Below are 18,105 nucleotides of genomic sequence, written 5' to 3' on the forward strand. Positions count from 1 at the left end.
ACGAGGTCTTAAATTTTCATTTTTATCATTTACTAAGAAAAATGGGTATAGATAAAGTAACATTTTAAACTAATCTACTTAAACGGAATATAAAATAACAGATTTTGCAGTATTATATATTTTTGGTCAGATGATTAAATGACTTGATCAAACAATGAAAATGTAAAATTTATAAAAACCCACACACCTGCCATTAGGGACTTGCTATCAAGGGGGCTCTCCAGTATCTTAGGTGGTCTGGTAGAGTTTATGTAAGCATAGCTGGCTTCACTCGGGTCAAAGTTCCGTTCTGCTGGAGTAACTGATCTTGACCTAGAGAGCACCAGGACAACTTCAGCTCGGGGAGCCTACAAATATCACAAATTACAGGGTCTGTATTCGTAATTTTTAGTGACTCTACTCTGCCAAATTCACAACGGTGCCCTAAAAAGCTATGCATCAACGACAATTAACGAAATATTATCTATTTTAAGAAAACTCTATAAATAACAATTCAAATGCTGCAATTTTTAACATTTCTAACTATACAGCGGAATATATCTGAACAATTGAAAATATATAGATTTCTAATTCACTATTTTTATCATTATTAGAAACAAAAATTCAATTATAAAGTAAGATATTTTTCAAAAAGCAATTAAAAATAATTTGAAATGCAGTCATAGGCATTACGCAATTGTTTTTCTTTTGAAGCAAAATCCGTACTGTCGTGGTTCTGTGTCAATGTGCTATACGGATTATTATTTATTTCTTCTTCTTGAAGTGTTTTTGTTAAAAGTCCCTCATGCAAAAACTTAAGAAAATAAAGATTTAAATATCATTAAAAGTTTAGCAATAAATTTAGTTGTGCAACAGCGGACTGTAAATCAATGAGTCCAAAACAATGTTGAATAATAATGAATTTCTGATCTTGTTTTTAATTGAATTCACAGCTTTCTGAAATAATTCTCCATATCAACCCTCCTTGCGTCAGTATACGCAACTAGCCTACGCAATGCAGGAGTATACATGTAAGATCTAATCTTATCTTATCTAATCCTTGTTTGGAGTTTCAGCAGAACTGAGTTCTTAAAAACTTACAAATTTTCTTTATTTGTGAAATTTCATTTGTTCTCTAATTATTTTTACATAACACATATTTATTGTTTAAGAGACCACTAGTACACATATTCTGTGTTAAATATACACTAGGATACTCGGTGTTTAATCTACACCAGGATACTTTGTATTTAATCTATACACCAGGATACTCGGTGTTTAATCTACACCAGGATACTTTGTATTTAATCTATACACCAGGATACTCAGTGTTTTTTCTACATCAGGATTCTTTGTATTTAATCTATACACCAGGATACTCGGTGTTTAATCTACACCAGGATACTCTGTTGTTAATCTATACACCAGGATACTCGGTGTTTAATCTACACCATGATATTCTGTGTTTAACCTACACCAGGATATTCTGTGTTTAATCTACACCAGGATATTCTGTGTTTAATCTACACCATGATATTCTGTGTTTAATCTACACGATATTCTGTGTTTAATCTACACCAGGATATTCTGTGTTTAATCTACACCAGGATATTCTGTGTTTAATATACACCAGGATGTTCTGTGTTTAATCTACACCATGATATTCTGTGTTTAATCTACAACAGAATATTCTGTGTTTAATCTACACCAGGATATTCAGTATTTTATCTACACCAGGATATTCTGTGTTTAATCTACACCAGGATATTCTGTGTTTAATCTACCCCTTGGTTGATTTATGTCCTGAAGAATGTTTAATTAAGATTGAGACAAAGTGTTTTTAAACATGCAACTTATTGTATCAACAGGTTGTGCAATGTGTATATAATATCCTGGGTGTATAAAAAAAATTTATGTTTGAGCAAAAAGACAAAAATGCTTGAAACTCAATATTAAACACAAACTTGAAAAGAATCAGTTTTATTTTGCTTAAACTCTTTTACATTTTTAATTCCTGTTTCCTGAAACACCTGGTATTGTGCATAGAATATGGTTTCATCTTCTCCTTAACTCTTGTCACACTTCGAAACTAGAGTTTCCGGAATATTTCAAACATATTTGGGTTCAAATTTCAGCGATTTGAACATGTTACGCTATGAAGAAAGAAAGAAAAACAATACTTACAGAATCTTAAGCTTGCAAATTAAAACTGAAGGTGGTAAAAGTGGGCAAATTCGCACTGGTATGGTATCCAAGCATCAAATAACCTTATCTTTAATGAAAAAATTCTTACTTTGAGAATTGAGAGTGCTTCTCTGTGTGAAACTCCTTTAGTGGATCTACCGTTGATTGAAAGTACACGATCCCCTTTCTGTATTCTTCCATCTTTATCCGCCAAACTTCCAACTATTACTTTATGAACCTAGACATGACAAAGAAACATGAGTTATTAAGAAATCAGAAAATATAAACGATATTACTTTTCCTCACTTTAAATTAATTCTCAATCCAATTTGCTCTGAAACAAAAAATTTAAATTCACTTAAAGATGTACAATCTTATCTAAAACTTGAACCCAAGGTTTAAAAAAATGAAATGTATAAAAATTTGAACTGCAACGTGCAGCAGATGGGTAGAGTTCTTAAATTTTTGCAGGTTTACACTCTGCTATGGAATCCTAACGGATAATAAAACAATTAACGATCGAACATCAACATTTTTGAGATTTTCTTTACAAAGCTTAAACATAGTTTATCTACGTTTGGAGGAATAAAGGAATACTTTCAGATCTCTAGATAGACACATTTTTCCAGGTTCAACAAAGTGCATTGAGTGTATTCGAAACCTTTAATGCCAATATAATTTTAACTGCATAAAACTAATCTGTAGGAAATTGATAACGTCCTGAGCGAAATTCTTAAAGGAAAAGCGATAGACTGAAATGCGTATTAAGTGAGTTTTTATCATAATCTTAATAATTTTACGGTTTTGATATGCTATTTCTATAGCTTAAATGAAATACAATATATATACTTTAAACAGTTGAAATGGGATTAGGATTAATTTGTCAAATATTATATCAACTTTAGCTATAGAACCCGCTTGGAACAGCAACATGGCGAAGTTTTTGGCTAAACATTTGTTTGATTTGGGAGAAGTTAAAGATTTACTAGCTCGCATTATCATTTTTTCTTATTATTTAAAGATTTCAGACAAAAAAAAAACAGAGAAAATAAGTGAAAAAGACTTTATCTTACCGTGATTTCTTTGCACTCATAGTCTGCTCCCCCTGCTAGAGTTATCCCTATACTTCCACCAGAGAACTCACGGTGCAGGACTATAACCATTATCTCGTGGGACGGAGTTCCACTCTCCTCCAAGGACTGGTTAGCTTCGTCAATCAGGTTCTGTAGCTCCTAAACCAAGGTCGAAAAATGTATGAAAAGTTGACGATAAATAGATGAATTTGAACGTCGGTGGATACATCAAATGATTGAAAAAAAAACTATTTATAACACTGTTATTTTGGTTCGCAGTGTTATAAAGCTTTTGGGCAGAAATTTTCTCTTTATTTGTGTGGTTGTAGATATAGAACAATGTATGTTAACATGTTTAAGTGGATAATTAGACATTGACGGTGGATAATAAGATGTTTAGCTATGGATAAATAGACGTTTAGATGTGGATAAATAGATGTTTAGAGGTGGATAAATAGATGTTTATAAGTGAATAAAAAGATGTTTAAAGATGGATAAAAATATGTTTATAGGTGAATAAATAGATGTTTATAGGTGAATAAATAGATGTTTATAGGTGGATACATAGATGTTTATAGGTGGATAAATAGATGTTTAAGGTGGATAATTAGAAGTTTAGATGAATGAATAGATGTTTTTAGGTAATAGATGTTTATAGGTAGATAAATAGATGTTTATAGGTGGATAAATAGGTGTTTATAGGTGGATAAATAGATGTTTATAGGTGGATAAATAAGGTGGATAAATAAATGTTTATAGGTGGATAAATAGATGTTTATAGGTGGATAACTAGATGTTTATAGGTGGATAAATAAATGTTTATAGGTGGATAAATAGATGTTTATAGGTGGATAAATATATGTTTATTGGTGGATAAATAGATGTTCATAGGTGGATAAATATATGTTTATAGGTGGAAAAATAGATGTTTATTGGTGGATAAATAGATGTTGTTAAGTGGAAACAAAGATGTTCAAATGGGGAAAAATATAGATTTTATACAAGGAAAGATAATGAATGTTTTTACAATCCCAGATGTGCATAATCTAAACTTTTGACACAATAAATTATCTTCATATTTTTCATCTTAGTGTTTGATTGCTTTGATTTAATATAAACACATTAATATTAAAATTGAAAAAATATCAAACTCATATTGATAATGAATACACGACCTCAAACTGTAATCAGAAGAATTATACAAAAAAGTAAAGGAAAAAAATAAAATGGATGTGACTACTTAAAAGATTAATACCGAGCATGGGATGAAATCGAAACGAATGATTGAATGAAATCGATTTAAGAAAACAAAGTGGAAATGCTTAAATCAAATTAAAGAAAAAATTAAAGAATCTAGTAAATGAGAATGAATGAAAATTCTAAAAATAGATATACTAAATATTGATTGAATTAAATAGGTTTAAGAATTCTTGATCATGATTTAAACATGAATGAAATAGATTTAGCAGTACAAATGTGAAGTATACAGGATTTAAGTAAAATATACTTGAATGAATAAAACAAATTAAGCAGTACGAAGGAGTACGATTAAAAATGAATTAAGCGGATGAATAAGTAGGATAAAAGATTAAAGTGTAAGATGATTAATGAATGAAATGAATTAAGCAGGACGAATTAGTAGGATAAAGATTAAAGTGTAAGATGATTAATGAATGAAATGAATTTAGCAGTAAGAATTAGTAGGATAAAAGAAAGTGTAAGATGATTAATGAATGAAATGAATTTAGCAGTAAGAATTAGTAGGATAAAAGAAAGTGTAAGATGATTAATGAATGAAATGAATTTAGCAGTAAGAATTAGTAGGATAATAGATTAATTTGTAAGATGTTTTAAAGAATGAAATGAATTTAGCAGTACGAATTAGTAGGATAATAGATTAATTTGTAAGATGTTTTAATGCATGAAATTTATTTAGCAGTAAGAATTAGTAGGATAATAGATTAATTTGTAAGATGTTTTAATGAATGAAATGAATTTAGCAGTAAGAATTAGTAGGATAATTTGTAAGATGTTTTAATGAATGAAATGAATTTAGCAGTAAGAATTAGTAGGATAATAGATTAATTTGTAAGATGTTTTAATGAATGAAATGTATTTAGCAGTAAGAATTAGTAGGAAAGTGAAAGATGTTTGAATGATTGAATAAAATGAATGAAGAATATTAAAACTAGTTGTTCGCCTACACATTACCCTACCTTTTCACAAACCTGAGATTGAAACAAATCTTTTAAAAGATCAGATTAGCCATAATTTTTGCATTAAATCTAAATCAAATTAATAAGTGTACAAATATTTTTAACTCCAAACCCTTGTCCAAATAAAAAATACTTTAAACCCTTTTTATAATTACATATTTTCTTTCATAAATAAAAACGTTTTTCAGAAACCAATTAAAAACAAACTCTGTTTAAATGCAAATTATTTAACCCTGACCAAAATGACAAAGGAAGAGAATAGGCTCTATCTAATCTATACCCGGAGAAATTATGAATCCAGGATTGATGATGGGAAGATACAAGCAGAATACTAATCAATATCAAACCATTCATGATTATTTTTCTTATTATTAATTCAAGACGAATCATGAAGGTTTCTTCCCCCAATCCATCCCCCTCCCACAGGATTGGGTGGATCCTCGAAACTAAAATTAGGAATAGAATAGAAAAATTAACAGATCATGTTCTTATTCCAGCTTAAGTGTCGTGAGAACTGAATTAGATTTCAGAGGTTGGAGAAATAAGAAAACCAAAAATCGTAAAAATAGAAAATGATGAGAACCACAATACATAAACAACTATAAATTTTTTCAACTAAAAAATTTGAGAAGAAAAAGGAGACTAAAATTCAATGACAAAATGAAGATAAAAAACTTGTAATAATGAAACCTTTATTAGTCTCCAGCCTGGGACCCATAACTACTGTTTGACCCAAGGCATGGTTTTGAATGAACGGGAAACAGAGAAATTGTGCAGTGTACGCCCTGACGTAGGCCCATTTCACAAGATAAGTTGTTTTTTAAGATTCGAGTAAAACTATTTGATTTTTCACAACATTTAATGCACTTGAGATTACATAAACTTCTTCTTATTTCAAAGATTTCATTTTGTTTAGAATACACGCCCCTTCCCAGAATGAAAAGTAAAAAGCCTTGGATGAACAAGGTTAATAATGTTGCTCAAAATTGGTTAAAAATGTATATTTCTGACATTGTGCACTGTTACTTTGCTAAAAATGTTTCGAAAATGTAAATATTGAGTATAGTGTGTTCAGAAACCCATAAAATATTTATGAAAATGTTGTAGATTGGTTGAACAATGTGATACAGGGTGGAAACTGTGAATATATTTATCTGTATTTTGTTTCACATTTTCAAAGGTCAACTCGCCATATAAGGGATTAATTTATACAAACAAATATTAGATATATAAGGCAAGGCACTCCTAATTGGAAGGCTATAATAAAGTGTAAGGCAGAAGGGGCTGGAAGGAGGAGGAAGAAGGAGAAAGAGGAGGGGGAAAGTGGAACGGGGGAGGGATGTAGGTAATAAGGTAGTAGGAAAGAATGGATAGAGTTCTAGAGATAAGAGAACATTTAAAAACCATAATAAGACCTCAAGAGGTGAAGAGGGGAAAGTAAAAAAAGGAAAGGAACAGGAGGAAAGATTTATGAAGGAGAAGGAGCAGAAAAAGGACTAGAATGAGAAAGATAAGAAGAGAAAAAACAAAACAGGGGGAAAAAAGAGAAGAATGTTGAGATGAGATCGATAGAAAGGAGGGTTACAATGAAAAATTGGGAAAAGATGAGAAGGAGAAGAAAAAGTAAAAGTAGGAAAGAAAGTGATAGAAGAATAAGAAGGAGAAAAATGAGGATAAGACACGTAAAATATTAGAAAAGGAAAAGGAGTAAAGAAGGAGAAGTAGGAGAAGTAGGAGAAGAAGGAGAAGAAGGAGAAGAAGGAGAAAAAGGAGAAGAAGGAGAAGAAGAAAAAGAAAAAGGAGAAGAAGGAGAAGAAGAAGAAGAAGGAGAAGAAGGAGAAGAAGAACAAGAAGGAGAAGAAGAAGAAGAAGGAAACAAGGAGAAGACGGAGAAGAAGGAGAAGGAGGAGAAGAAGGAGAAGAAGGAGAGGGCAAGAAACGAGAAGAAAGGAAAAGAAGGATACAAAACAAGAGTAAAAATGTGAAGAAAAAAGTAAAAATAGAATCAACAATAAGAAGAGGGAAAAATAACCAGAAAACAATGGTTGGCTGGAAAAGAGTAAGAAAAAGTCCCGATTTAACGAGAAGAATTAAGATTAACACTCTTCCACACCTTGATAAACGTTCCATTAAACGATTAGAAACACATTAGGATTTAGGAGAGTGCGCGCTTTAATGAGCACGCAGATTTTTTACAGAGCATGCGCTTAATTAAGCATTCATCATGGATTATGCAACCGTAAGTTTTTTTAATAAATGAGCTAAATAATTAAACTGCATAAAATGTATCTATGTATTGAATATAAAAATGTAGGTATACGAATTGCGTATGATAAGTTTAATGATAAGCCCAGTATAAGCTGGAAAATGAGCAGAAATAGTAATTTGAGATGGAGTTAACATGGTAGACGAGATGGAGTCAAAAAGCTAGATGACCTGGAGTTAACACGCTAGATGAACTGAATTTAACAAGCTAGATGAGCTGTAGTTAATATGCTAGATGAGCTGTAGTTAATATGCTAGATGAGGTGGAGTTAACGGCCTTGATGAGCTGGAGTTAACAAGCTGGATGATCCGGAGTTAAAAAGCTAGTTGAGATGGAGTTAATAAACTGTATTAGTTTGGAGTTAACACGACAGATGAGCTTGAGTTAACAAGTTAGATAAGCTTATGAACTTAAGTTAACAAATAAGATGAGATGGAGTTAACAAGCTAGATGAGCTTGAGTTAACAAGCTAGATAAGCTGGAGTTAACAAGCTAGATGAGCTGGGGTTAACAAGCTAGATGAGCTTGAGTTAACAAGCTATATGAGATGGAGTTTACAAGCTAGATAAAATTGAGTTAACACACTAGATGAGCTGGAGCTAACAAGCTAGATGAGCTGTAGTTAATATGCTAGATGAGATGGAGTTAACAAGCTAGGTGAGATGGAGTCAACACGCTAGATGAGCTGGAGCTAATAATCTAGATGAGATTGAGTTAACAAGCTAGATTAGATGGAGTTAACAAGCTAGATGAGATGGAGTCAACACGCTAGATGAGCTGGAGCTAATTAGCTAGATTATATGGAGTTAAAAAGCTAGATAAGCTGGAGGTAACAATCTAGATGAGCTGGGATTAACAATCTAGATAAGCTGGAGTTAGCAAGGTAGATGAGCTGGAGTTAAGAAGCTATATGAGCTGGAGTTAACGAGCTAGATGAGCCGGAGTTAACAAACTATAAGTGATGGAGTTAACAAGCTAGATGATATGGAGTTAACAAGCTAGATGAGCTGGAGGCAACAAGCTAGATGAGCTGGGGTTAACAATCTAGATGAGATGGAGTTAACAAGCTAGATGAGCTTGAGTTAACAAACTATATGAGATGTAGTTAACAAGCTAGATGAGATGGAGTTAACAAGCTAGATGAGATGGAGTTAACAAGCTAGATGATATGAAGTTAACACGCTAGATGAGCTGGAGTTACCAAGCTAGATGAGCTGGAGTTAACAAACTATATGAGATGGAGTTAACAAGCTAGATGAGATGGAGTTAACAAGCTAGATGATATGAAGTTAACACGCTAGATGAGCTGGAGTTAACAAGCTAGATGAGCTGGAGTTAACAAGCTAGATGATATGAAGTTAACACGCTAGATGAAATGGAGTGAACAAGCTAGATGAGCTGGAGTTAACGAGCTAGATGAGGTTAACAAGCTAGATGAGCTTTAGTTAATATGCTAGATGAGATGGAGTTAACAAGCTAGATGAGATGGAGTTAACAAGCTAGATGAGATGGAGTTAACACACTATATGAGATGGAGTTAACAATCTAGATGATATGAAGTTAACACGCTAGATGAGATTGAGTTAATATAATATAAAAATTAATAAAATCTCAGAAATTTAAAGCTTACAATTATATTGATTAGCTATAGACAATAACCTTCTTTTGATATTTTCATATAAAATGGATTAAATGAGAGTTTGAAATAAAAAAGGGCTTCATTTTACCTTATGAGTAACTTACCAAAAATATAATTGTAAAGCAAAACAGAGTTTTAAAAAGTAGTCATTTACCTGGGGAGAAATCATACTGGTAGATGAAGCTAGGGATGTTATACTCCCATAATGATCCCTTAGTCCTCCATGACCGGAGGCTAGACTACTCACAGATCCATGGAAGTGTGGAGTAGGGATACTAGACTCCTCACTAGTTGTAGAGTCTAGGGAGGACATACGGTTATGACTGGATGAGGTTGAGAGACCTGATCTGGTTGGAGTTCCATAGTTGGATAAACTCTTCTCAGCTTTCTCAAACGCTCGTCGGATATCGTTTACGCTGACCGCTCTTCTACTGCTTCTGTTACTGAACGCATCCAGTATTTCCCTGCTACTAGAACTGGGTAAGGGAGATTTGGGCGTGTCAGAATTCATAGAGTCCAGCATATCTGCCTGACTAGAACTACGGGAAGTAGAGTTGGAGTTCATGAGCATGCGATTACAGTCTCCTAGGTTTCCTATCTCAAATATCTTAAGATCTTTCTGGTCTGTTGATTCTATAAGGCTGGAAGGACGGGAGGGAACATTGTCCTTTTTATCTCGAAGTTTAATTGCGGATTCATTGTATACAGGCACACTGAATTTTCTATCTGGAATATCTGTTTTTCCGACCATGTCGAACCCTGACCACTCCGTATCTCCTGACACTTGATAGTACGAGTTCTTTACGTTTGGTGGAGACCATGGAAAATCCTCGTAAAGTTTCACCGGTGAGTCATCCTCCCTCCCCCTGGGTATACCTGAGGTTTCGTCCCGCCCCCTGGGTATACCGGAGTTTTCGTCCTGCCCTCTGGGTAAACCTGAGGTTTCGTCCCGCCCTCTGGGTAAACCTGAGGTTTCGTCCCGCCCCCTGGGTAAACCTGAGGTTTCGTCCCGCCCTCTGGGTAAACCTGAGGTTTCGTCCCGCCCTCTGGGTATACCGGGGGTTTCGTCTCGCCCTCTGGGTATACCAGAGGTTTCGTCCCGCCTTCTGGGTATGGAGGAGGGTTCCACTGCCACGGGAAGTGTAGGAGTAGTTTCTAAACTATTCGTCTTTTCTTTACTGCTTTTTCTTGGTAACGTTGCAAAGTTAGAACCTGGAGATATCAAGGTTGTTTGTGTAGGAGTAGGAGTTTCCGAGGAGAACGTTTGCCATTTTTCTGCGAGTTCTTTAAAGTTCTTGGCTCCGGGTGTACTCGGGGAGTTGAGGCTATTTTTCTTCTGTGAAATTGCCAAATCTTTAGGCCGCTCAGTTTTCATCTGATTGTCTTCATTTATACCTTTCAGCTTATATATTTTGTTTTCAATAGATTCTGGTGAAACACCCTTGGAATATTTTTTCTCTAATTCTACCCATTTATCACTGTTCTTTCTTGTAGACGGAGCCGAGCTGCCGGAGTCGAAACCGAAATCTTCAGAGATAGCCGAGTCTTTACTCAGCATACTGGAGGTTCTACAGAAAGGTGCTTTTTCTGACACAATACTACTGTTTCTGCTGGACCTACTGGAGTAGGATCGTTCCGATGCAACACTGTTGGTTCTGGAGAGAGAACGTCTATCCGTGGGTGTTGTAGATGTGGTTCGATCCACTACATCGTTCATATAGGAAACTTTCTCAGATATATCATTTATTGAATCAGGAAATGTTTGGTTTCCTGTAGGTGTCGCAACCCTAGATCCTCTCCTGGATCCCTCATCAGTCCCTTTGTAGGATATCTTGCGCAAAGTAATCTGTTCAATTGGTTCTCGGGAGCTTCTCCGGACAGTTTGCTTCTCTGGAATATCTCTAGAGCTCCGACGGGACAAGGAATCCTGGGAGGAATTTGATTCTCTACGAGATAGGGTTAACTCTCCGTCAAGGCCCTTTAGTCTCTCGCTAATATTGAATGATGAGGATCTAACTGCTGGTTTCCCTGATCTAGAATCAGAATTTATCATTTCAATTTTGCTAGAAACCATGTCTTTCGCGTCTTTCTTGGCGAGGGTGGAACTTCTCTTTTTACAAACGTTCATCACATTTTGACGATTAATCGCCTCAATTGAATTCTTTTTTAGTAGCCTGGGATTTCCATCTGATAGCTTTAACTCTTCTGCTCTCAACTCTAAGTTAGTTGGGGAACTGCTTCGACCAGACACCGACGATCTTCCACTTGAAACCGCGGAATCATTGTCAGAGTCTTCAAGTTTACTTTGTAGATATAATCCTTCATCAGAGTTTCTTTTTCCTATCGGAGGTTTATTAAATGTTTGGTCCGAAGGACCTTTAGGATTCAAGGATACAGCTCCTTTTTCTCTCCTTCTCTTGTCATCTGTTTGGGGTTTTCTCGTGGAACCAGGTTTTCCATTTTCTACCTTATCCTCTGGGCTTGATGTGCTTCTCTCATTGGTATTGTACACGGAGAAAGGTTTTCGTTTGAACGCAGGTGAATATTTTGGAAAATCATTCGAGTCATTTTTATCTTTCCACGGCGGAGTTGTCAGCTTGCTAGAAATCAGCGAAGCATCACATGTCGACACTTTAGTTTTACTCACATCATGATTTTCTGCGCTTGCACTCTCCTTTCCTTCTGGAATTATCAAACCCTTAAGTTTACTCATTGTGCTTCTCCTTCTTTGTTCTAGTCCACTAATCCCCTTCCTATTGGGTTCAGAATTCTGTCCTAATATATTCGAACTACTCGATCTACCCTTTACAGAGATATCAGGAGTTTTCATGGATCCACATATTTCACTAAGACTCTGAGATCTGTAATTAATGGCACTTGGTTTCTCCAGGTCCTCCAGTATAGGGGGAGGATTGGACCCTGAAAGATCAATCACAGACACTGCTTTGTCCTCCACATGTTTAGCTGTATCCCTGTGGTTAGATACGTTGATCATACTACGAAAAGATGTGTTTCTGTTTTGAGGTTTTAGGTTGGAAACTCCTTTATTCTCCATTCCAGCCCTAGAGCTGTTTATGGTGTTTAGAGACTTTAATGACTGTTGGAGTCCCTGTTTTTTCAACCCGTCCTCAAACCGAACATCCCCCTGTGTATGAGCACGCACCATTGAATTAGAGAACCCGGAGAGTTTTCCAATATCCTCTGAACTCTGAAATTTTCCCAAGGTCGACTTACTCTCAGATTTTCCATGAGAGAACATCGCGATCTTTGCTCGAACCCCGTAGGATCTATCCTCACTCGAGGAGAAATTTCGTCCGGCAATACTCAGTCTCATCTCATGTCTATCCAGGCTAGTTGTAGAACTTCCTGAGGACTTCCTGCTGAGAAATTCCTGCTCTTGCATCCCAGTTTTATCATGGAACCCACGTAATCCAGGATCCACATAGTCTGAAAAATGGAAGTTCAGGAACTGAGTTTTAGCCACAAATTCTAATTTTCTTATCCTCATTTTTTGCAACCTGATAGTGTAAACAGCTTATTTATTTCAAATTTTGGCTATTTGATCTATACAGAATTCAAAGTTTGAAATATCAAAGATCTAAGACAGATAAAGATATAAAAAAATTAGAGTTTGTGCCTTTATAAAAATTTAGTTTAGCAAGAAACATGATTTTTGATCACATTTCCCAATTAAATTTCAATGATGATATTATAAATATAAAGGTAAAAAGATGATTGAATTCTAAAGATTTTTGTTTCACCTTCTGGGAACTCATGTCCATCTGGAGGCAGCCTAGAGTAAGTTGGAGGAATAGAACTGGAGTCTGTAGAGTCAACTGAACCTTGAGGGTTGTGTAGGATCATCATTCCGTCCATACCTCCTCCATCTAGAATATATATAATATATATTATAAATATATGTGAATATTATGCTAATTTGTATTATTATCATCATTATTATACTGAAAACACTAAATGGTATTTCAGGTTTGTGGCGAAGTTTGGATATTGGGTAATTGGTGTACAAAGTGAAGGAAAGGGCACCATTAAACAGGGGTGAATATTCAACACATATCTGAGCACAAATAAAATAAACATGGTGTTCTTTAGAATAAAACCCTTATAGTGTATGTAATTATCATGATAAGTATATTTATCCCTGGGTTTACAGTTCAGTGTATATAGCATTGAGAATAAATAATCTGCAGGATACAGGATCAGTCAAGGTTTTGCTCAGTCTTTTTACCAAGTTCTGAATCCAGGTCTGCTCGAGTATACAAGGATGACTTTTATAGGAGAGTAGAAGTTTATGAAGATAGTTTGGAAAACAAAGAAAAGGTCAATATATTGAATATATTCAATGACAACGCGATATGTTCAAATCCCCGTCACCCGATTCTCATGTGTAATTGGAACTCACTGTATACTCAAAGCACACTAATCTACGAATTGGAATCTAAAATTGAGATTTTTTTAACTGCTGTAAAATATTTGGTTGTTTTGAGAATACAGGCATAGGTTTGAGGTCTGTAACATTGCCTAAGGGTTAAGATGAAACAACATTTTGAAACAAGTGTAGGTTTATATAGGAGTTATCAGAAGTTAACACTTTTAAACACAGAAAAACGACAACATCTTCCACATTATTATTCAGAAATTTCAAGTGTACCGTTGTGAATCGGGAAATTGCCATCTTTGCATGAAATTACGTTTAAAGCCCCTTTAAAGGGACTTTTGACGTAGTTTAAGATGACTTAATCTAAAAGTTACCTGACGAAGATATCTTTGTTATTACTCAAGACAAATGTTTGAAGAGTACTCTTAAAATCTTTTAATGGAATGTAACCTTAATATACGTTGACAGTCTCTTTAAGGCAACCATATTCCTCCGATTTTTTACAAAAAGGTTGATTTGCCTGGATTCTTTTTCCACAAGATTATTATGAATCAAGGCCAGAAAACTTTTAATTTTTGGAATGATTGTACATGCTGTACAATGTTCATTGTACAGTGTACATACAGGATGCAGGAAAGGACGCGAAATATAGAATCCTAAAGCGGAAATTTGTGCGAATCCTTATCTGAGTGCTGGGCATTCTGGGTAGCGCATACAAATGGCAAGAATTGCAAGAAAGGTTTAATTAGCGAGGTTTATTGATGGATAAACAGACGGATAGAGATAGATGGATTCTTTATAGATACTTTATATTCGAGATTGAGATACAGGATTCTTGGTTGGATTGCTCTAGCATAGATACAAGAACATATAAGTTTACGATACTGGATACTGGAATATGAACATTGTAATATGAACAGGAGATAACGACACTAGATACTTAAAGCTAAGGATACTTGATATTAAAAGAAGTATATATATAAATTGAGAATATAAATAGCTGATATTGTAACATGTATATAAGTTTATTATTCTGATTACTAGAAAATGCACAAAATACTGAATAAAAAAATATGATACTGCGCATTGAAAATTACAGAGAATAAATAAAACTGGATACTTGAATGGAATCAATGGCAATAAAGAATACTGAATATTGAAATATGTATACGGATATATGATACTGGATACTTGAAAACAAAAGTTGGCAATGCCGGATAATAGCAGAAAAACGTCGTGGATACTGGATACTGGAATATGTATATCAATAAACAATACTGGATACTGAAATATACAAGTCAATGCAAGACACTGGTATCTTGAGTTTATAAATACTAAATACTGACAAAGGAATGTATGTAAGAGTTAAAAACAACAAGTATGCCAATTCTAAACTTCTAAAGACTCCTCTTTTCTAGGTATAATTAACTACTACGCCAATAAGAATTGTCACTGTTAATAAAAGTCCTCAGAAGATAATTAAAGGCTACATTTATCTTAGAAGTTCTGGTCAATTACTTCTTTGATGCATGCTTTGAAAAGGTTGAAGCAGTGACAATAATGCATGCATCACCTATTATATTACTGAGTAATGAATTCATAAAGGAATTGCAAGTTTTTGCCACAAACTCAAACTGTCTAATCCCAATATCTTTGAAACCTTTGACATTTTAAACTTAGACTTTTAGATCTGACAGAATTCATAGTTTGAAATATCAAAGGTTATATTTGGTTTCAAAGATAAAGGGGTTAGGGTTTGTAGCAAAACTCAGTATCTTATTGAACGTAAATAAATAAATATTATAATCTTAAAATTTATTTATAAATGTTCTGTATAACTTAATGATATGGGGCATATGAGGCCAATAGTTGACAAAGGGTTTGGTTTCTTCCTTAATATTTGAGTTTTTCATATTTGGCGGGTTTTTGGAAATATTTAGTTTTTAATTATGTAATACTAGTGTTTAGATATCTAGTAAATTTGATATTTAAATAGTGGAAGATATCTTAAAACATTAAAAACTCCTAAAAATTCAACCAAAACCCATTGGTTCTCTGAAAACTTTACAACTTTTAATCTTTTTAAAGCGAGACATTTTTAAATAGAAAAAAGTATTCAAAATGAAATCCGACGAAAAGCTTTTCTTTCATTATTCAACTTTAAGCTTTAATAATATTATCCTCTGATCCTTGATTCTGAATGTTTGACCTGGTTGAATTTATAGTAATTTTTAAATGAATTCCTGAAGCTTAACTAGACAAAATCTTACTTCTGGAAAATGACTTGAATCCCAGATTAGCTGTTTGGAGCATTCCTGGGAAGGTGAAATAAAAACCTATGATTTCACGCTTTTATAATAAATTGGATGAATAGGCCTTGATGCAAAATTTTAATTCATGAAAAATTCCTCTTGATGCAAGACAGCTCTTGACTCTTGACCCAAGATGATGCAAAATTACCCTACATGTAATATTGATACGATGGATCGTAATGAAAGGTTTTATCTTGTTACAACATTGATCTTGGTGCAAGATTGATCTTGATGCAAGATGGATCTTGTTACAACATTGATCTTGGTGCAAGATTGATCTTGATGCAAGATTGATCTTGTTACAACATTGATCTTGGTGCAAGATTGATCTTGGTGCAAGATTGATCTTGATACAAGATTGATCTTGATGCAAAATTGATCTTGATGCAAAATTGATCTTGATGCAAGATTGATCTTGATGCAAGATTGATCTTCGATGCAAGATTGATCTTGATGCAAGATTGATCTTGTTTTTGTTCAAATATAACTTTTACATGTAATTTAAAATTATTTTTGTTTGAAAATGCGTGAGTTGTATGAACCAGTACAGTACAGTACAGAGTTAGAGTACACCTGTCTAAAAATTGCTTTATGAACTGAGAACTGAAATGTGAACCTGTGAACCGAACCTCTTGAATAATTTATTTAATAACTATCAAAACAGGACTTTCTAAATAGTTTTTAAATATTGTTTAACAACTTTTTTTTTCCAATGGTAGAAAAGAACCATTTAATAAAAAGAACTTCTGTTTTGAAAACATTATTTTAAAGTTTTAAATTTTTGAATATACTATATGTATTAAACCCTCAAATTACTTTAATTCTACCAAAGCATCAAATATTTTTACCCGTAAAAACCACAAAACTTACATACTAATTACATATGAGCGTGTCCTGACCGTATCGCATTAAATTAAAACAGGATACCATCTTTTAATCAAAAGCCACCAAAGGAAGGGAAAAGAATTTTTTTTAACTTAAACATATAAAAACCAAAACGTAAAGCACGACAAGAAAGTATAAATATAGTAAATATGAAAAACAATTTAGGTAAAAGGGATCGAAAGGAAAGTCAATGAAGGTCATCTGAACATCGTGTTTTACACTAAAAGTAAAAAGTAATTTTCATTAAAAATTCTTTATCTAAAATTTTGAACAATTTAGGTGATTTTAAGAGTTTTTTTCTACAGCTTATTTATTTAACATTCCCTTGGGCGTTTAGATAAAAATTGCTGTTTTCAAAAACAAGTATAAATTGGTTATCATGCCCAAAAAGGTTGTAAAATATTTTAATTGAAGTGGGTCAGGAATCTTGTAAAGCTGTAACTTTAAGATCTAGACGGTCGGTAGGGTCGTAAACAGGGGGCAAATATGGGAGTTTAATTTGAGAGTAAATATTAGAATTGTGTAAGGTAATGATTTTTTGCCACAAAATCTAATTTTCTTAATCCCTATATCTCCGATGTCTTATTTTAAAGTCAAAGTTTGAAATACAAAAGGTGTACAAAGGTGTTGCAAAGATATAGGGATCAACCAATTGAAGTTTATTGTAAAATCTCAATTCCTGTGTTCATACATTAATACATTAATATTAATAGGTTTCCAGTGATACAGTCTTATGATCTATAAGAAGGCTTTTTTTTTACAGGTTTGCCTAGAGGAAGAAATTATACTTCATTTAAAAACTTATGAAGATACTGCTTTTTATCATCATGTTTTTTTTTTGATATTTTTGAAGTTTTTTTTCACTCTTCTGATTGACTGATCAAACTGAGTCAAGGGTAGAATATTTAGGAAAAACTAAGAATATTTCTGAAAAGGGATCAGGATTCAGGTTTGGAAATATAGATAAGATCAACCTCAATTCCTGGGCCAAACCTTTATACTGTTTATTGTATATTGTATACTACATTTACCTTATTTGAAAGTGCTGAATAATCAATCCCGTGAATATATAATGAACATTTAGAGTATGTATATATAAGTAAGTATGTATATTTTATGCAAATCAAATTAAAACTCTGGACATGAAAGTCCAAT

General features: G+C 33.6%; 1 protein-coding gene across 5 annotated transcripts in view; it reads right to left on the minus strand.

Moving 5' to 3' along the window:
• LOC111705256 (dentin sialophosphoprotein) overlaps positions 1-18,105 on the minus strand; it is a 58,556-nt gene that overhangs the window by 1,300 nt on the left and 39,151 nt on the right. For 4 of the 5 annotated variants that reach the window (XM_023477760.1, XM_023477757.1, XM_023477756.1 and 1 more), the window contains 5 exons: positions 13,119-13,244; positions 9,512-12,804; positions 3,237-3,395; positions 2,273-2,401; positions 188-347 (listed from right to left, as the gene is read on the minus strand). In XM_023477760.1, coding sequence (XP_023333528.1) covers positions 188-347; positions 2,273-2,401; positions 3,237-3,395; positions 9,512-12,804; positions 13,119-13,244 — 3,867 coding nt within the window. Of the gene's footprint in view, positions 1-187; positions 348-2,272; positions 2,402-3,236; positions 3,396-9,511; positions 12,805-13,118; positions 13,245-16,023; positions 16,476-18,105 lie in introns of those variants that run through there. The other variant, XM_023477759.1, reaches the window with a different exon arrangement.

Source organism: Eurytemora carolleeae, unplaced genomic scaffold (genome assembly GCF_000591075.1).
Source record: "Eurytemora carolleeae unplaced genomic scaffold, Eaff_2.0 scaffold424, whole genome shotgun sequence".
Classification (NCBI taxonomy): Eukaryota; Metazoa; Arthropoda; class Copepoda; order Calanoida; family Temoridae; genus Eurytemora; species Eurytemora carolleeae.